The sequence below is a fragment of the Thermobia domestica genome, chromosome 18, assembly GCF_964235325.1.
Source record: "Thermobia domestica chromosome 18, izTheDome1.hap1.1, whole genome shotgun sequence".
Lineage (NCBI taxonomy): Eukaryota > Metazoa > Arthropoda > Insecta > Zygentoma > Lepismatidae > Thermobia > Thermobia domestica.
This window is the reverse complement of record NC_137471.1, coordinates 82,505,755-82,527,408: the sequence shown is the minus strand read 5'-3', so window position 1 is coordinate 82,527,408 and position 21,654 is coordinate 82,505,755. Positions and strand designations below refer to the sequence as shown.

The window sequence follows — 21,654 nt, the reverse complement described above, 5'->3', positions numbered from 1 at the left end:
TTAGTGGCTCGATGAGTCAAATAGTAATACACTAAAACAAGTTTCAATGATTATATTCATAATTTCTTTGCTTTTGTCTTTAAAATAAGTTTATATTTAATTTGTTCATAGAATTACATTGTGATTTTTCTTAAACATAATATTGTGTCATTTTCTTTTTCAACAGTACCTTTGTGGAAGCTTCCTATTCGGATAGTTCTGAAGATTCTCCTGGACCATCAGACTGTGTTGAGGCCACAAATATGTCAGAAGATACTACTGTGAAAGTTTCCTGTGAAACTGTCACCAATGACGAAACGCGTAATGATGTAATTAGAGTTCCTCAAACAGACAATAAAAAGCGAACGTATGAACAAAAATCAATAGTAAAGTATCTTAAGAATAGCCGGCCGTGCACACCAGGACATGAAGAACAGATTGCGAAAAGGATTGCAAACATGATAGTAACAGATCTACTCCCAATTTCATTTATTGAAGGGAAAGGGTTTCGGGAGTTAATGTGCTTTCTTGAACCAAATTATAGCGTATTGTCTAAGCGGACACTATGGGGACGTTTGCAGCTTTTTTATTCTGAACTGAAAGAGCAAGTACAACAGAGGCTACAAAAAGCAGAAGTAGTTGCTTTAACGACAGATATATGGACGTCTCGAGCAACAGATTTTTACATTACAGTGACATGTCATGCTCTGTATAGGAACTTCTGTACAGAAGATTTTGTTCTCAAGACAATTGAACTAGAACAACGACATACAGCTGAAAATGTAGCTAATGCTATTAAACTGTGTATGGAGGAATGGTGCATCAAAGACAAAGTAGTTGCATTAGTTCACGACAATGCATCGAATATGATTAATGCTGGACGTTTGTTGCCGGTTTACAATGTATCATGTTTGGCACATACATTGCAGCGATCCATACTGACTAGTTTAGAGAAAAGCGAGGTAACAAGTTTAATTTCAATCTGTAGCAAAGTGGTAGGGCACTTCAAACATAGCACTACTGCTTCAGTCGCGCTTGAAAAGAAACAAGAAATTTTGAAGTTACCAAAGCATCGCCGGATTCAATATACAAAGACTCGCTGGAATAGTGTATATTCGATGATCGAACGGTTGCTGGAACAAAGAGAAGCAATAATTGCAGTGTTCTCTGATAGAAATGTCACTAAACCTATGGATGCAAGGAATTTACAATTAACTGAAGACAAGTGGCAAATCATGGAAGATATCGTTCGAGTACTGAAGCCACTGCAAATGGCTACAACAGTTATGTGTGATCAAAAGTGTTCCATTTCTTTTGCTTTACCATTAGGCTATGGTCTTATTTCTAACCACCTGAAGGAATGTCCTTCAGATTCTGAAATTGTTAAGAACTTGAAATCTTCAATATCAGTTGACTTAGGAAAGCGTCTTCAGCTCGATGCATTATCCGATTCTGAATCATCAGATTTTTTGTCAAATAGTGTTCTGAAATGTTACCTCTTAGCAACATTCTTGGACCCAAAGTACAAATCATTACCATTTCTGAATTTTAAAATGCAAACAAAGATCCATAGATTGGTTCATGATATGCTCGTAGAATCTGAAGGATCAGAAGATGATTTATCACAGCAATCGTCCGGTGGGTCATCAGCATTAGACTATTTACTTCGAATATTTCCATCGTGTTCAAAAAGTCCTAATGTAACAGATGAGCTTATTCTTTATAAATCAGATCAGTGTCTTTCGCAAAGTGGCAACAGTCTTGAATGGTGGAAACTTAACGAACATCGGCTTCAAAAATTAGCATGTCTTGCTAAAAAAATTCATGGTGATTCCAGCAACTTCAGTCGAATCTGAACGAGTATTTTCACTTGCTGGTAATATCGTTACTGCCAGTAGATCTAGACTTCTCCCTGAAAATGCAGATATATTAATATTTTTGACCAAAAATCTAAAAACTCTCGCTTGGAAACCGCAATAGGTTGACACAAGTTGCACTGGTAAATTAAATTTTAAATTAAAAAACGTTTAAAATGCAATATGCAAACACGATTTCACAATCAAACTCAACTCGTAAAATTTATGGTTAGTGAAAGTTTGATAGTTTTTCTTAAGCTATATCAATCAATACCATTTTAAGTTTCCTTTCGGCATATTTTCTTACGTTTCTTTTCTTGTTTTGAATTGATAGAATTCACTAGTGTTTATCTAATAAAAGTCGTTGTCCTTAGGGTTTATTTTATGTGGGTTTAGTTACTGGCGTAAGTAAAGTATTCAATTTTAGGTGAATGAATTAAATTATTTGATATCTTTCTTTAGTTTTTGATAACATTCTATTATTTTCCAATTGAATGTTACTGAACATTTTTGAACTTGCTTCATTTAAAAAAAACTACAACTGTCCGTTAACTTATACCTTTCGCAAAATATGGAAATTTGAAGTATGTAGTTTGATTGATGCTACTTAAGCAGTGTCGCAGATCGAGAAATTTCGTCGATTTCTGCATTGAATTTTAAGTTTACATGGGACAAAGTATGTATAAAATACAGAATGAATACGGTAATTTTCATAAAGTACAAATTAAACCCATAATAAATAATAATATCCATCCATAACGTTTTCTTATTTCAATTAATTGTTTCTAACGCTTTCAATCTCAATGAATCAATGCATATACATGCAGTTTCTGTTTTTTTTTTTTTTTTTTTTTTTTTTTTTGACTAGTATTGGCGGATGGCAAATGCTTCACCTGCATATATTAATATAAGTTTAGAGAGCTTATATCTCAAACTCTGATTTAAGCTCAGGGTGAGAACTGCAGCACTTTTTTTTTTCGCTGCGTAAGTAAACAGAAGTGTAGTCCTTGGTTCTATTGATGTATGTGATGCATGTGAAATATTTGCATAGGACTTTATTATTTCGCCGCATATACGGTACGTTAGTGGATAATGAAGTAAGATAAGAGTAATATTAGTAATGTTACATTGTTATTGAAACTTGTAACAGAGGAGAGACGCTTTTGCTATTTTTGATCTAATGTCGTTAAGAAGAATAAAGGTATGATATATCCATGAATCTGTGAGATGTATTTCAGTTTTCTCTTTTAGTGAATTTTGGCAAGTTTATGCAATTTATACATTATTTCAAATAATGACATTCCCAGGCTTGTGATCATAAATTTGCATGCAAACAAAAACATTTGTATATGTAAAGAAGCAATTCTTGTTTTCATTATCAGTGCATTTTTAGGACAAGAGCTCAGTTGTCCAAAAATGACTTCAAAGCTTCATATTGTATCTTCGTGAGTGACTGTAAAATTTATTAAGAAATCTGGTTGCTGGACACTACTTGTGTGTAATTATCAATTTCTTGTAGTGTATTTTTTTCTGTGTGAAGTATTTTTGAAAATAAAATAACTAATTACATAGCACAGCATTAATATTTAGAAAGAAACTTCTTCATAAAATGAAATAACAACTTCATTTCTTTGTAATGAAGAAACTTGATGTATTTCGAGTTCTAGAAACTTGATGTATTTGGAGTTCACAAATTTTGTCAATGTCAACGCGTGTTCTTTTATCTTGCTTTGATTCTAGATGTAGAAAGTGTGAATTGATGTATATATCTATTACGTATGTATCTTCCTAATAAACTTCTAAAGTGTACCAACAGTATATATAAACATTTAAAAACAAAATAATACAACTCTTGTATCTTTCAACACAAAACTCCACAATTTGCAGACAAATAAAACCGTTTTTGAAGCTTCTAAATAGTTTTGTAATTTATTTCGTACTTTCTTTCTACTTGTTAGGGAGCATGTAGGTTAAGAGATAATACGAGCAGCAAATTTAAGCGCATAAAGAAGTATGAAGGTACTAGCAAATGGCTCCACGACACCACGTATGGAGAATATCTTAGCGAACCATTCTGACTTCTTTTAATCCCTTCTACGTAGGTAAAATCAAAGAACGCTGAAATACGTATTTGTTTATTTTAAATGAGAGGTTCAAATTAAATGTGTGTAACCTTAAAAGTTTACCTCACATTTAGCGAAACTCACCGTACTTTTTTATTTTATTTATTTATTTATTTATTTATTTTTTGGTGAAGTTTAACTGGAGTGTTGACGGAACTTGCACAATACAATATTTTAAGTTTTTGTTTGCAAATAAACCTACATCTGTTTTATTTTCTGGTTATAATCACCTTAATTTGCATCGCCAGTAATTAAACCTACATAAAATAAACCCTAAGGACAACGACTTTTATTAGATAAACACTAGTGAATTCTATCAATTCAAAACAAGAAAAGAAATAAACAAAATATGCCGAAAGAAAACGAAATGGTATTGATTGATAAAGCTTAAGAAAAACTATCAAACTTTCACTAACCATAAATTTTACGAGTTGAGTTTGATTGTGAAATCGTGTTTGCATATTGCATTTTAAGCGTTTTTTAATTTAAAATTTAATTCACCAGTGCAACTTGTGCCAACCTATTGCGGTTTCCAAGCGAGAGTTTTTAGATTTTTGGTCAAAAATATTAATATATCTGCATTTTCAGGGAGAAGTCTAGATCTACTGGCAGTAACGATATTACCAGCAAGTGAAAATACTCGTTCAGATTCGACTGAAGTTGCTGGAATCACCATGAATTTTTTTTAGCAAGACATGCTAATTTTTGAAGCCAATGTTCGTTAAGTTTCCACTATTCAAGGCTGTTGCCACTTTGCGAAAGACACTGATCTGATTTATAAAGAGTAAGCTCATCTGTTACATTAGGACTTTTTGAACACGATGGAAATATTCGAAGTAAATAGTCTAATGCTGATGACCCACCGGACGATTGCTGTGATAAATCATCTTCTGATCCTTCAGATTCTACGAGCATATCATGAACCGATCTATGAATCTTTGTTTGTATTTTAAAATTCAGAAATGGTAATGATTTGTACTTTGGGTCCAAGAATGTTGCTAAGAGGTAACATTTCAGAACACTATTTGACAAAAAATCTGATGATTCAGAATCGGATAATGCATCGAGCTGAAGACGCTTTCCTAAGTCAACTGATATTGAAGATTTCAAGTTCTTAACAATTTCAGAATCTGAAGGACATTCCTTCAGGTGGTTAGAAATAAGACCATAGCCTAATGGTAAAGCAAAAGAAATGGAACACTTTTGATCACACATAACTGTTGTAGCCATTTGCAGTGGCTTCAGTACTCGAACGATATCTCCCATGATTTGCCACTTATTGTAAATTCCTTGCATCCATAGGTTTAGTGACATTTCTATCAGAGAACACTGCAATTATTGCTTCTCTTTGTTCCAGCAACCGTTCGATCATCGAATATACACTGTTCCAGCGAGTCTTTGTATATTGAATAAGGCAATGCTTTGGTAACTTCAAAATTTCTTGTTTCTTTTCAAGCGCGACTGAAGCAGTAGTGCTATGTTTGAAGTGCCCTACCACTTTACTACAGATTGAAATTATATTTGTTACCTCGCTTTTCTCTAAACTAGTCAGTATGGATCGCTACAATGTATGTGCCAAACATGATACATTGTAAACCGGCAACAAACGTCCAGCATTAATCATATTCGATGCATTGTCGTGAACTAATGCAACTACTTTGTCTTTGATGCACCATTCCTCCATACACAGTTTAATAGCATTAGCTACATTTTCAGCTGTATGTCGTTGTTCTAGTTCAATTGTCTTGAGAACAAAATCTTCTGTTCAGAAGTTCGTATACAGAGCATGACATGTCACTGTAATGTAAGAATCTGTTGCTCGATACGTCCATATATCTGTCGTTAAAGCAACTACTTCTGCTTTTTGTAGTCTCTGTTGTACTTGCTCTTTCAGTTCAGAATAAAAAAGCTGCAAGCGTCTCCATAGTGTCCGCCTAGACGGTACGCTATAATTTGGTTGAAGAAAGGACATTAACTCCCGAAACCCTTTCCTGGGAGTAGATTTGTTACTATCATGTTTGCAATCCTTTTCGCAATCTGTTCTCCATGTTCTGGTGTGCACGGCCGGCTATTTCTAAGATACTTTACTATTGATTTTTGTTCATACGTTCGCTTTTTATTGTCTGTTTGAGGAACTCTAATTACACCATCACGCGTTTCGTCATTGGTGACAGTTTCACAGGAAACTTTCACAGTAGTATCTTCTGACATATTTGTGGCCTCAACACAGTCTGATGGTCCAGGAGAATCTTCAGAATTATCCGAATAGGAAGCTTCCACAAAGGTACTGTTAAAAAAGAAAATGACACAATATTATGTTTAAGAAAAATCACAATGTAATTCTATGAACAAATTAAATATAAACTTATTTTAAAGACAAAAGCAAAGAAATTATGAATATAAGCATTGAAACTTGTTTTAGTGTATTACTATTTGACTTATCAAGCCACTAAGTGGGTATGCATGTAACAGTTGTTTTGACAAATTTGCCTCAGGAGATTTGTTCGTACTTCCGCTGTCTTGAAATTAGGGTGGTGGGAAACTGGATGGCGTTTACAACGACTCACTAAAGGTAGTCGTCAACCCTGGTTCGGCTAATAATATAAGTAAATCTTTAGTGGCAAAAATTGTTTACACCTTAAAATATCTTCCGTAATTATATTCACTAGTATTATCACCTTTTCTATTGAAATTACAAGTCCATGATAAGTGTTAGATAATTTATTCGTTGATTCTCTTTTAACGTATATTCACACAAACTGTCTTGCTATCATATATGTTAATTATATATCCATAAACAACTACATAGCAACCAACTATACCATAATAATGTATATTTCTTACATCTTCAAAACATTCTTCTTTTGTTATTTTTAAGTAACATTATATCAGGTATAGTGCTTGTGTAGAAGCACTTTCTGCCCAAGATACAGATAATTATCGACCGATACAAAGTATCTCGTTGTATAAAATGTCGCCCGACGATGGGACTGAATATAAAAGTTACAAGGTAGTTTGATTTTTATATTTAAGAACCACTGGTCCGTTTATAATAATGGTATTATATTAATTATGTCCTTTACATTTCGATCGACCCCTCGTATATAACTTTATTAAATTTCCTTCATATAAATACATTTATAATAAGTCTTTTATTCCTTTAATATTTATCTTTTATTATAAAAACGTCGTCGCTTACTAATATAATCAACGAAGGGTACGAAGTCAAAAACGTAAGAAATAATTTCATTTTAAAACACATTACAATGATCAACAGTTTCAATCGTTATTAAAAACGGTGATGATAACAATGTTTGGTCTTTCTAGGGCGCATTATATAGTAATTACTTTAGATGATATTTTACAATATACATCGTATCAATAAGGCGTCATAATACAGAAGAATCTTATGCGAGTAACATATAATGTGGCGCATGAAGACAGTCGTCGAATAACTAGCTTAATAGAATGAACCCTATACTTAACATAATCTTTGACAAATTAAGTTTCAACACAAATCAATATAATATAAATAACCTTTGCTTTTAATCAATTATGAAGCGAATTATAATTCTTCACATTAACAAGAAAGAATTAAAATCATTTGAAAATTATCATTTATTGAAACAGACGTAATAAAGTATCTACGGGTCCATTACCTACTCCTTTAATGTGTTGTACTTCAAAGTCATAAGGGTTGTTTTCATTATTGACATTAACACATAAATTTGAAGATAAATGTTCATAAGAATCTATAACTGATATGGGTTTAACCCTTATTACATCAACTGCAGTCAGTTTAAATTCGTACTTGCATATGATTCTAATAAAGTACATTGTACTGCACAATCGTGATTATGTTCCGCATTATTTTGTACATGAATTGCGTCATTGTTTTGATTTTGATACGAAGTGCCATCTCTTGAATTACGATTACGTCTATCCATGTAGTTTACTGTATTTCTGGAATTTCGCCATGTATTTCGACTGTTTTTGAGTCTACTTCGATTAAGTGATCTGACATAATTATTGTCACGATTGATTAGGTTAGGTGGATTCCCATCATATCTTTGCCTATTTTGCTCGTTCTGATTGTTTAAATTCGCTTGATTTAGATTATGTTCCGTATTGTTCACATCACGGATATTTAGATTACGAACAGGTACAAGGTGATCTGAATTGTTTTTAATTTTACCTACTCTCGCTTGATGATTCAATGCCTGGTATTGAGTTTCATAACATTGGACAAGCATTAATAAGTGATTAAAACTCATGCACTGCGTAGAAAACAGGATCTGTTGTAATTTAAACGGTAGTAGATTTCGAATAGATGCAATCACTCTAGATTCCGATTGCAACGGATTTACGACTTTTAATTCGTTATACGTATTTACAACAAAATCAACAACAGATTTATGCAAGCGAGGATTAAAAGGTTGGTTTCTAATCGTGGCATCTCTGTTTGCAAGTAAAAAGTCGTTTTCGTAATTTGCAATCAGCGCGGCTTTGAATTCCTCATATGTATTGACGTGATCTCGTACTGCTTTAAACCATAAAGAACATGGTGGGAGTAATAAATGAGGGATTAGTTTCATATATTGCGATTTATCTATACACATTATACTGCACTCATCCTGAAATTTTTCTAGGAAAGAAGTAGCATTTTCATTACATTTACCACTAAACTTACTCATAGCACGTATTTCGCTCATCTTTACATTTAACTTTATGTTCCTTTCACCATTTCGTGTTCGCGTTGAGCGACAATTTCTACCTACTGCGTTATGCGTGGTTCCACCATCTCTTTTCCGCCCATCTGTATTCCTTGGATGAATTCCTTCCAAAATAATGTCCTCATCGGATGGATTACTTGAAGAAGAGATGACGTAAGGTCCACGTTGATCTGCTGCAGGTGAATGCGAGGTCATCTCTTGTGAACAAGGGAACTCGAAACGATCATTAACCATGTTGTTGTGGTATGTGTTGTCCTTAATCTGTAACGTCCTAATTTCCTCTTGTAAGGTAGATATCAATTGAGTATTTGCACGTATTTGGTTAGAATTATCTGTGACCTGAATCTTTTGCTGACGAACAGAAGATTCTATTACTTCCAAATCCTTTTTTACACAATTGACTTCTTGGATTACATGGTTGTAATTATCCTGGCAATCTTCTGATAATCTTTTTAGCTTTTCATCAAACTGTAATGTGATGTCTCTCACCGCCTGGATAACAGATTGTTTCGTCTCTTCTGATTTTTGATCTATTTGCTCTAATCTTCTACTCAATTCTTCTGACTTTTGCTCTATGTGCTCTAATCCTTTACTCAATTCTTCTGACTTTTGCTGGGCCGTTTGTTTTAATTCGTTGGACATCTGAGCCAAATTTTGCTTCATGGCTTGTTCCTGTCGCTGTAATGCCATTAAAATTTTGTCTTCTAATGTCAACATTTCAGGTGTAATGGGAGCTAAATTTTGCTCGTTGTTAACACTATCAACAGATTCATTCTCTACTATCTCACCGATCATAATTTTTCTTGTGATTACTCTGCCACTTCTGAGAATAGTTGAGTTCGTAGTCATGAATCTTCTTACTGAGGTAAATTCACCCTTACTTTAGACTTCGGGATATGAATTTACAAGTCTCCCGGGTGAGGTAAACCAAAAATTTTACAACGACTCACCAAAGGTAGTCGTCAACCCTGGTTCGGCTAATAATATAAGTAAATCTTTAGTGGCAAAAATTGTTTACACCTTAAAATATCTTCCGTAATTATATTCACTAGTATTATCACCTTTTCTATTGAAATTACAAGTCCATGATAAGTGTTAGATAATTTATTCGTTGATTCTCTTGTAACGTATATTCACACAAACTGTCTTGCTATCATATATGTTAATTATATATCCATAAACAACTACATAGCAACCAACTATACCATAATAATGTATATTTCTTACATCTTCAAAACATTCTTCTTTTGTTATTTTTAAGTAACATTATATCAGGTATAGTGCTTGTGTAGAAGCACTTTCTGCCCAAGATACAGATAATTATCGACCGATACAAAGTATCTCGTTGTACGTTCTGGTCACCAGCATCCTTGTAGTAAGTTATCAGAAAAGGAAAAATATCTTCCATAAAAAAGGAGATTCCATTCCATCTCGCCTAACGATTTATCAGTCACTGATATCTCCAAGAGAAGAATGTCAGCTATTTTAGGTGAGATGGGAATTCACATCTTGCCTAATCCCTTCTCGCCTAAAATGGCAATAAGATACAAGGAGGGAATTTCTGCACTAAAGAGAGAATTCCTCTACTAGCATTTTAGCCAGATATTTTAATCAATATTTTCAATTTCTGTCAACTAAAATATAAATATTTAATAAGTACTATACAACAAGAAAGCAAAGGGGAGGGGGACGATGAAGTGGATGTAGTTCATTTTTGGTTTGTTTTGGGAAAACTGGATGGTGCTTAGCAGACAGGAGCTAATCAGAAACAGGATAGAAATATACAGTGTTTCAAAACAACATTGACAACGTTTGGGAGCAGATTCTTGACACCAAGATAAGACAAAAGTATAGACCAACCTGGGTGTACAAATACTTCCTTTCGGTACTATGACCAGCCAAAAATCTGTCGGAAGATGCAAAAAAAAACATAACTCGAGAACAAAATGTCGGATCGAAGTTGGGGGAAAGGGAATGTTTATTATTTTTAGCCGTAGTTTCCATTAATACACAACTCGATGTGGTACAGGGCGTGGGCAAGGGTCACCCCAAAGAAATTGACGAAATCCTGGGATATTTTATTAAACGTTGAGTATAATGACATACGATTAAACTAACTAAAACTAAAGACGATGTTTCAACTAACAAAAGTGTTAGAACGTGGTCCAAGTTACAAGAACCTCGTTAGAATTCGAAAAAGGAAAGATAAGTATATTTGATTGATCTACTTTGTCTCAGTACAGAATTGGCTATCGAGGAAGAACTGAAATTATATGAAATCCAAAACGTTTAAATATTATGCCTTCTAGGCTAATGAAGACAAAGAAATCACTCACGGCTATGTGGGTAGCATACGTGACTTTGGCATAGGAGGCCCGGCTTCGATTCCCGGCAGGAACGCAAGCGGTTTGAATCTCACGTTAATTCGTAGCTCCATAGCTCATATAACTTTGCTACCGAAGGAATGCTAAACTCAAATCCGATCCAATAATACAGAAAGGTAATAGATGGAAGCTAATTATTGGAAAAAAATTCGTAAAATGAGAATGTAAGTGAAAACAGATAATCCCGAGAAGACTCACTGGTACGATGGTATCCACCACGAACTTTTATAACCTGGGATCGAACGAGGTCCATCTCGCACCAGAAGTAAGCGCTCTATCACTAAGCCATTGTGACCCTACTTTGGAGAAAGCACTATGATTCTGACCGAAGTATCGGTCTAGAAAATATTGTGTGTGATAAACCAATATAACTTACTAGAAGTACAAACAGTCAGAATGTGGAACTTCTTTCGTTCGGGTCGAATGATTTTCGATAAGTACCTCGCATATGATAATACAAAATAGCAGCAACGTGAGAACAGCAGCCACAGTTCTGTTCACGAAAACCGAAATTGTTCCAATATTGGACGGAAACAGTGATGAGGATTAATTTCTTTCTATTCATTCTTTATTTGATCATATTAAACACACATATACAGTAATACCATCGAAACAAACTAAACACATGAATAGCTATTAACAACAGGCATATTATTAACCAAATGTTACAAAAAAAAAAAAGAACAATTACTAAAGAAAGATCTATATGTATCACAGAACATTGATTATGTGCACAATTAACACAAAATGCGGGAATGTATAATTTCAGTTGATGTACAGCAGTGGTGTAGGCAAAGGAGGTGTGAACACGGTCGAGAATCCCCTTCATCCTCAGAGACCAATTACCGTTAAGACAAAAAATACTTGTTATCATAAGATTCCAATGTTATAACAACTTCATCTCCTCCCCCATTCAAAGGTATTGGTTATCCTAGTGGTGTACAGTGTGTATCATACGTATACCACATAGATGCTGACCTATGTACATTTGCCTTTTTTCACTATGAGGTACACTTGCGAACAAAATGAAAACAATATATATTGTTAGGGACCCTCTCAAGAAAAAGCTGGCAAAAAATTGTGGGTGTCCCAGTTAGTCTTCTACTAATTTTTTTTTTTTTTTTTTTTTTTTTTTTTTTTGCAAATTTGAAAAAAATACCAATTTTCAACCTCAAAATATTTAAAAAAATATTTTCCGACTTTTCTCTTGCTGAGAACACCTAACATCTTTTTTTCATGCAAATCAGTTGAGCCGTTTAGGAGAGAAAAAAATTTCAATTTTCCTTCCCCCCTTCTAACACCCCTCCAAAAGCGCTTGGGGGACTAAAACTTTTGGAAACCGAGTTTCTCATAAATGTTAATCGATACTGTAAATGGTGCATATATGCTTGGGGGAGCTTTCACATCCTCATTCCGCTAAGCCCTTTTTTCCAAAGTAACTGTAACGGTAACGCGTCACAAATTTCTAAGGAATATACCTAGTTTGCTTTAGTTTCTTTTGCGTTACATTTCGGACGAGTAACTATAATATGTATGGTTTTCCGGAAACAAATCTTTGTTTTCTTTCCTGTTGTAAATCTCTTAGAATGGAGCAATGGAGCATGAACTGTCAGTGACCAACAGTCACCGACACACAAAGAAACAGATAAGATCTTAGGGCCACTTGCTGGTTTCAGAAGGGGAGTATAACCTCAGGGAAATCACGTGTACTGATTGCAAGCCAAGCACCTGGAAGATTTTGTAGTAGATTTTTATAGCTCTAAATCAATACATTCAGTGAGTGAACTGCAAGTGCAATGATAGTCTAGCTTTCCTTAACGAAAATATTTGAAAAAATACTTTTTCTTAAAAGCTGAGGATGAGGACATAATTTAAAAGTAAAATGTCTGAAGTGTACCGGCGGGAAATATTTATCAATAGGCAGGAGTTCGTCTACATATTTGAAGAAACATCAGAAGCTTTTTTTATTATTATTATTTCTAGAGTACTGAAACAGTACCCACACAAGCATTGCGGATAAAGCTATTGTCCAAATGTTAATAATTTCTTTACACGTGCTCTTACTAATACTATATTAATACTTTCTTCAATACTTCATTCTTGTTTAGTGCTATTCTGATTATACTTATGGAGATTTGTTTATATTTATGGAAGATGCAATTTCTTCGAAAAAAAAATGTTTCAATTGCAATTAAGTAAGAAAAAGATTTCATTTTCTCAAGAGATTAAAAAAACGAAATGTATATTGAGTGTAGGTGAAGTAGGAAGTGTCGAAGTAGGTGAAGTAATATGTCGATTGGTTATCGTGACAATAATATAGTGATTTTTTACTATATACTCTTTCAACTTTAATAAATAGGTTTTAAGTTAATCATCGAAACGTAAAAACTTTGACGTAAAAAATATTCTAAAATGTTTTATAGGATATGATTATCCTTATAAATCAATAATTAAGAATCGCGGTTAATATATACAGTGGCGTATTTACGATTTTGTTTCGGAGGGCTTTGCCTGAAAATGTGAAAATCCTGCAAGATATTACATATACTTTACTATAGTAAGTAAGATATCGGGGGGAGGGAGCTTAAGCCTGGAAGTTCCCCTAAATACGCCACTGTGTATATATATACTTTTCAAAATATTTTTATTTGTAAATAAACATGTTTGCAATATGCTATAGCAACTACTAATAGTGCAACACAGACACTGTAAGAAAATCCCACAATTTTTGGATCTAAATATCCAATATATTCCAATCAAAAATTTTCTTGTAGGTCTTACATCTGGAGAACTACATGCAGTATAGACATACCCAAACTATCTCTTAACTCAGTATAATGTGCTCATTCCGTAAAAGGGGGGCCGCGGTGGCTCAGTGGTAGAGCGTTCACCTCTGGTCTTTGGGGTCCCGGGTTCGATCCCAGGACCCCCAAGTGAACTTTGTGGTGGACAAACACCGTGTGCGTTGGTTCTCTCGGGGTTCTCCCGTTTCCTCCCACTTTCTTCATTCCACGATTTCATCCATTACTCATCATCACCGTCTCCTTTAGCCTAACCGGCATAACCTTGGGACGTAAAACTCAAAGATTTCTTTTTTTTTTCATTCCGTAAAAAAATACGAAAACTCGATTTAGGGGCCGTTCAAAAATTTTGATCCCTGATCCGAAAACTAATTATTAGCCAAGATCGCAATCTTTTGATCATTTTTTGGGATAATCCCTAAAAGTCATGTACGCGTAAACTGTAACGACAAAATTTGTGGGAAATGTGCAGAAACTTCCAAGGGTGCAAGTCGTGCACATTTCTCACACGTTTTGTACACGCTTCTCACTCCTACTGTTGCACAAATATATAAATGTAAAAGAAGTGATCAAAAGTTGCAGTTTACGCATACAATTCTTTTTACAGTGCAGTATAGCATTTCAATAATAGCGCATTGTTTATTGTTGCTATTAGTGTAGATATGTTTGATGGGTGCCATAATTAACGCTTATGAGCAAGCCTAAACTGTCCGCATGAAGGGATATAGCAGCGCTACTATTATCAACCTACAGTTCTAAACATTTATTACGATCGGGAAAAATCAGAATGTGTAATAATAATAATAATAATAATAATAATAATAATAATAATAATAATAATAATAATAATAATAATAATAATAGTATAATAATAATAATAATAATAATAATAATAATAATAATAATAATAATAATAATAATAGTAGGAAAAATTTAATGAAAAGAATGTTTTTTGTATATGATTATATTCAAAGTTCCGGACATAAAAGTAACGCGTTATTTGTCTTGCTTTCGAAGTAGGGTAACAGTTACTTTTCTAGGGGAAGTAACGTTCTCTTATTGTTAACGATATGCAGTAAGGGAAAGTAAAGTAACTTATAGCGCGTTACATTTTTACAAGTAATTTACCCAACACTACCTCAAAGCCTCAACAAGTCTTCGATGGGTACCTGAAACAAGCTTTCGGAAAACTGATTCCATGCTATTTTCCAAAAGTAGATGGGACAAATGCATTCACATGAGAGTGTTTCATGCATCGTGTAAATAAAATTTTGTGAGAATAGCGTTCTATAATAAAATGAGCCTTGTAACTATTTGAATGACCCTCGTCTTTGTTCCCCTCACAACTGATGGTATATGCCCAAACACACACACACATACACATTGACGATTTCAGAAGAGTCTCCCCGGAGAAACTGAATAAGCAACGAGTGTAAGTAGTACAGTACTACTAAAATACTGGTTTCTCAGAGGTTAAGCCCAGTCAGAGAAATACCCACGGAAATTTCGTCGTTCTGGTGCAGTATCCTCAGGCCACACCATGAAATCACTGCTCACACAATATTAAACACCAGTAGTTGAAGTAGTAACGCCCGCGGGGTTTTTCCAGGGAGGGAGGCTGAGATACAAGCAAAATTGCAAATACAAGCACCTTGAAACACACAATATAAGTTCTACTGCATGTAAAACAATTACTTGCGCTCATGGCGTAAGTTTACTACAGTAATGTGTGTGAATAAGCAAATTTGTTTTGATATGTATTTTGAGGAATCGAACCAATTTTGATAATCCAGGGGGCAATGTTCTCCTTGACTCCCGCTGCAGGTGGGCATGAAAGTAAGGATATAATTTTTTGATAAGGTATACGCGCAACTGTTTTCAAACATATAATGTTACCCATCATCCCCATATATGCTTCTTCTTTCGTAAAATTAAAATGGGTGAGTATTATGGTTACCAACTCTGAAAAAAAATTACCGGCACCCGCTCAAAATTTCCTGTGATATAGGCCTAAGTGAAAAGTCTCTCTCTTCGAACCCATCCATGGGAAGGAAATGTACTGTCCTGGACAAAATGCATTAGGATTTAGATTTCTGGGCTATCGGCATTTAAGGCCATTTAGCCCTTCACGTTTTGAGGGATGACGTCCCTCGGCGAGCACACAATCCGGGAAAAGAGAAGGAAGAAAGGATTGGGAAAGGAAGGAAGTGGCCTGGGACTTAAAGTTAGGTACCTCATTCAGGATGGCTGGCATGAAAAGCGTTTTACACTTTTTCGACCGAGTGCCCCCACCAGGAATCGAACCCGGGACCGCTCACACCGAAGGCGAAAGCGTTAGCGACCACCAAAATGCATTAGGACCCGTATTCTGCATATCCTTAATACATGCACTTATAAGCGTATTATATACATTGTGTTTTGAAGTCGTATCAATCATTTTCTTCTATTTACCAGTAACTGCTATTTGTTTAAAATTATCGAGAGATGAAAAAATAGTATCTTAATCTGTACGTGTCAATTTTGGACAAATCCTCACGCTAATATATGCCGCACAATTATGACAAATTAAACACTTCTGTATCCAAGAGCGGATCCATGGAAGGGGGCGCTCGGGGCAATCGCCCCCCCCCCCAGAAGAGAAAACTTTCTTATTTTATATATATAAATAAAATCCATCCCAAAGTTTGGAGCCTTTAATAGTAGCAGTATGACAACCACCGCCCCCCAGAAGTCGGTTCTGGATCCGCTCCTGTCTGTATCTATTGTCGAAAACAATGTTTCACAATAAAATTTAATTATCAAATTTCATGTTAAATAAATGAAAAGAACACTCATAAGCATCGCTGCTAAAAGGGACGTTAAACTCAAAACGAAAATCATGAAAAGAACTGCCCTAGGTTTTTAAAAAAATCACCGAATGTATAATACAATGAAAATTTGTATTTGCAAATAAGACACTGTTCAAGAATTAGGATGTTTAATGTTTTATTCTGGATTATAAATTTCAAAATAGTGGTCATAAAGAGGCTGGTAAGAAGTAGTGATGAGCGCAAGAGTCTTGGTCTTGCAGTTTTTGCAAGAGTCTTGCATGCAAGACCAAGACCAAGACCAAGACCAGTAATCCCGATGCAAGACCAAGACCAAGACCATACCTGCAAGACCAAGACCAAGACCATACCTGCAAGACCAAGACCAAGACCAAGACTCTTGCACAAGTACCGGCTCGGTGGTAGAGTAGTCACGTGTAGTTATACGGGTCCCTGGTTGGATTGTAATTTGCGCCATGCGAACTTTTTGGTGAGCAAAAACCCAGTGCGTGGGTTTTCTCGGGGTTTTAGTGTTTCCTCCTACTTTCTTCATTCCACTATTTCATTCATTTCTCACCATTACCGTCTCCCTTAGCCTCGATGCATAATCGTGGGACGTTAAACTAGATATTTCGTTTCGTATAAAAAAATGGTGGTGTTTTTTTTTTCCAAAACTAAAGAGAAATGTAGTATTGAACATTGGTAATACCGTACACCTACAGGGTATGTCGACTACATGGGTATGGCCTTGGCTCCGAGACTCAAGCATCCGTTGGAAATTTTTAATGTATGCTCATAAAATTAATATCGAAATAACATTATCACGACATTGACAAAAACTTAGTACATGTGACCGCAAGTTTGATTTCATGGGAGGATGCTTATACGTTGAATAATTGTTTATCAATATAACTTTTAGCCTCCATAGGTATACGACACATCGAGGATTGAGCGATATAACATTATACCACAACAATAAATCTATATTATAAAATTGAATGTGACTATTTTTGTGACTCCTAATTTCTTGGAGCACCTGACCGATCTCGATCAAATTTCAACATAGATGAAGTTTGGGCTTGGGAGTGTTTTCGTGATTTCACTTTGACGGTAAAACTTAGAGGAGAGGAGAAGAGGGAGTTATATAATAATAAATGGAACTTAATAACATGAATCAAACGAGGAATCTCGATCAAATTTTTAATATAGATGAGGTTCAAGCCTGGAATGTTATATGTCAGTTCACTTTGACGGAGCAACGTAGGGGAGGCGAAGATGAACAAAAAATAATATGAATAAAAATAAAAGTGGCTAAGTTTGTGACTCAATAACTCTTGAACCGATCTCAATCAAATTTTTAACATGTATGAGGTTCTTTCCTGGAAAGTTTCTTATACTGCTTGTAGACGATCTAAGAAAGATTGAACAAGACCATTCAATACCTCAAATTTACATGTTCAAAGGAGTATTGTTCGAGACACTTGAACAAGAGTCTCGAACGGACTTGAAACAACTTTTACACGATCATAGAGGTATTGAATCTGTTTTATATTCTTGTTAATAGATGGCAGTCCAAAACAAGAGACTGTAACTATGAAAACAAATGAAAGCGAAACTGCGTACTGATTTAGTTCAGACCTACGCATGAATAGCTATAATATTAGCATATTTTTCTTAACTTTCTGCAGGCATTTGTAATTTAATAGATTATATTAAATAATTTAGAAAACAGGTCAATTGATTTTGCAGCAATCCCATCGAATTTTCACTAAGTAGTTTGTTCCTTTTACATTAAATGCGAGTTAAGTTAGGTGACGTTAAAAAAAAGTAAAGTGCTGCTTAGGTATAAAATCGTTCCCTATACTAAGCTTTTTTTAAAAAAAAATATGATTCTGCAAATGGCGTGCTGATGACAGAACCACACTCAGAAAGAAAAAATCGAAGTTTCCTAAAATTGGGTGTATCACGAGGCAATGACTGCCTTTTGATGTTATTTATGCTTTGCATCTAACACTGTTTAAAGAAAAGGCTGAAATCACAGAAAACCAAACGAAACAATGATAATATTTTTCAGCTACAGGACTTACCGCCCATATCTGCATCAGATTTTCTTCACAAATTTATCCCTGTTTTGGTAGTGGTTAAGAATAACCCGTCAAACGAATAGTAATTTTTACTGTTAAAATGTGTGAGTGTGTATGAAGCAGAATTATCTGAGATACCGTAATAATTCCCACTGTCGAAACATGTCTGCATAACGTAGGAAACCAGTATTTTATGTTTAGAAGTTTAATGTTACCAGTATCAAATCATTACAAGAGCTATAGTTCAGTTCAAATGAGTCACGAATACGATGTCAAATGAATACGATGTCAAGGGTTTGTTGCACTATTCTAATTTATACATTATTCTTATTCTTGTACTATAACCTCAGTCTATGACGCGCCTGCTCCGTACGGACTACTCTCCCGTGGACCCCGTTCAATGCTCCTGCCCCGACACTGTTAAATAGCATCTCGATTTTATTTATTTATTATTATTTTTGCACAGTCTTGTATGTAGCATATGTTAGGATGCACATTTGTACCTTACGGGAAAGCATTAGTAAAATTAATCTGCACACGTGAAAGCAACCTCTACCTTAAGAAATAACTTCTCAAATACTACGTGTGGATTTCGTGGTAAAATACTTAGATTACAGTAGAATAACATGTAATCATTTCCAGGATACTTCAGTTTGTGAGCATATTATCAATGTGTACGTAATTATTTGATATTATCAGAGATTAATAACAGTACAAAACGTCTTATTAAATCAAGAGAAATCAGTTATATATTTTTTTATTTAATGGACTCTTCTTTCTTAATCTACACCCGGTATTCTTGTATATTAAATACTCAAATTAATACTTATACTTGTCATTGCCTCAAAATTTAACAAAAGTTATGGGCATGCAAGGATTATAACTATATAAATCTTGAATATTATCAACAAAAAAATACTAACAATATCTTCCGGCGCAAATATTAGCTTTGTTTATCATAATACACACTTGGAATATCATATAATTATGGAAAAGAGTAACGAAAAGATATTTATTTAACTTCAACTCTGTCTCACGACGCCATCTTACTTGTTTTGTATTTTCCTGCACTCAAACTCGAACGCTGATTGGCTATTGAATGCTCTTGAATTGGATTGTTTAGAACAGGACCGAAACGAAACTTCTTGAACGAAACTATTGAATTCAAGAGAAAAATGACGTCAGTGCAGACGTCTTTTTCATCAAATAGTCTTGAATGGTCTTGAACAAGACTCTTGTTCAAGCTTTCTTGGATCGTCTACAACCAGTCTTAGAGTTTGTTTCACTTTGATGGTAAAACCTAGGGATGGAAGGGGGAAGGGGATATATATATATAATAAATGAAACTTAATAATTCTTGATCCACCCGACGGAACTCAATCTTATGTTCAACATTGATGAAGATTGGACCTGAGATGGTTTCTGTCATATCACTTTGACGGTGCAGTTTAGGGGAGAGGGAGAGGAAAGATATTTAAATATGATCGACATTAAAATGGAATCTATAGTTTTGGGGATCGCTGAGATAAACAATGATACTTCCGGTGCTCTTTAAATCAAAATCCAGGCCCGTAGCTTGGCGGAGGGGAGGGGAGATATATAAAAATTATAAAAAATGACCAAATATTAGTGCCGAAACCACAGTTTTCGGGGTCTCTGACACGAAGAGTGACACTTGTGATGCCGTTTAAATCCAAATTCAGCCCCGCAACTTGGGGAGGAGGAAGTGAGAGAAACATAAAAATAATCGAAAATGACCGATATTAGAGAGCGCTTTACTAATAGTAAAAAAGTGATTGACTTACGAATTATTATTATTATTATTATTATTATTATTATTATTATTATTATTATTATTATTACTATTTAATATAGTTTAACCCAACGAAGTGGGTACTTGATGCTAGTAATCCTTATTCACAAGTGAGACTTCAAGTAACTTGGAGTTTGATGCCGTTATTTTGTATTTCTAATACAGATCAACAGTATTTATATAAATTGAGTTTACACAAAAGACAGACAGTTGAATCGTTTTCAGTTTTCACTCAAATTATTCTAAAATATTAAGAGGTTTGATTATAATAAGTATTATTTTAATTGTCTCTCCCTCTTTTTTGGTCAATATTGCTAAACATATCATCATCATCATCATAGCTTTCTGCCATTATTGGCAGGTTATTTACTTCAACAGGCAAGGTTCGACGTTCGGTGGTCCTCAGCTAGTCTCTTCGTCTTAATGTAGCAATTTTCTGTTTTAATACCTTGCTTCAACTAGTCTGCTTCGGTCTCTCCCTCTCTTTCCTTCCACAATACTCTCTAGCACGTCCCTCATAATACAGTTCTTTCTCAGCCAATATCCTAACCAGTTGCTCTTCCTCCTCTTAACAATATCTAGATTTCTTCTTTTTTGCTCCTACTGCTAATATTTCTAACATTTCATTTGTTTTCGTTCAACACAGCTAATTCTCTTATTTTTTCTTCATGCCTTTGGCATGGGAGGCCCGGGTTCGATTCCCGGCGGTAGCTCATGTGGTTCGGATTCCACGTTAATCAGTAGCTCCACGTCTCATATAGCCTCGCTGCTGAACAGGACATTAAACTCAAAATCAAGCCAAGTCAAGCCTTTTTTCTTCATGCCCATGTTTCGAAAGTATGCAATTTTTTCATTGCTTTTGCATATGTTTATGTTTCTGCCCCATAGAGTACATATTGGAATCACTAAAACAAAGTTTCAATATTTAATTGGAAGTTTGTTTAATACAAGGATTAGCTAATCGTTTTTGAAAAGAAAAATCAGACTCCTTTAGAGTGTAAAAATAATTTTGCAGTTCACGGTATTTCAATAAACTGTGCCGCCTGATTTTCTTTCATGCGTCTCAGGGATTTG

The 21,654-nt window shown here is 34.7% G+C and overlaps 1 protein-coding gene across 1 annotated transcript; it reads left to right on the top strand.

Moving 5' to 3' along the window:
• The first annotated feature begins 242 nt into the window (after positions 1-242).
• LOC145675141 (E3 SUMO-protein ligase ZBED1-like) lies at positions 243-1,835 on the top strand. The gene has a single exon (XM_081745510.1). The coding sequence runs from the start codon at positions 243-245 to the stop codon at positions 1,833-1,835; it is 1,593 nt and encodes a 530-aa protein (XP_081601636.1).
• Positions 1,836-21,654: the final 19,819 nt, after the last annotated feature.

Excerpts from the sequence above, each read along its gene's own strand:
- LOC145675141 (XM_081745510.1), top strand. The coding sequence starts at position 243 with ATGTCAGAAGATACTACTGTGAAAGTTTCCTGTGAAACTGTCACCAAT.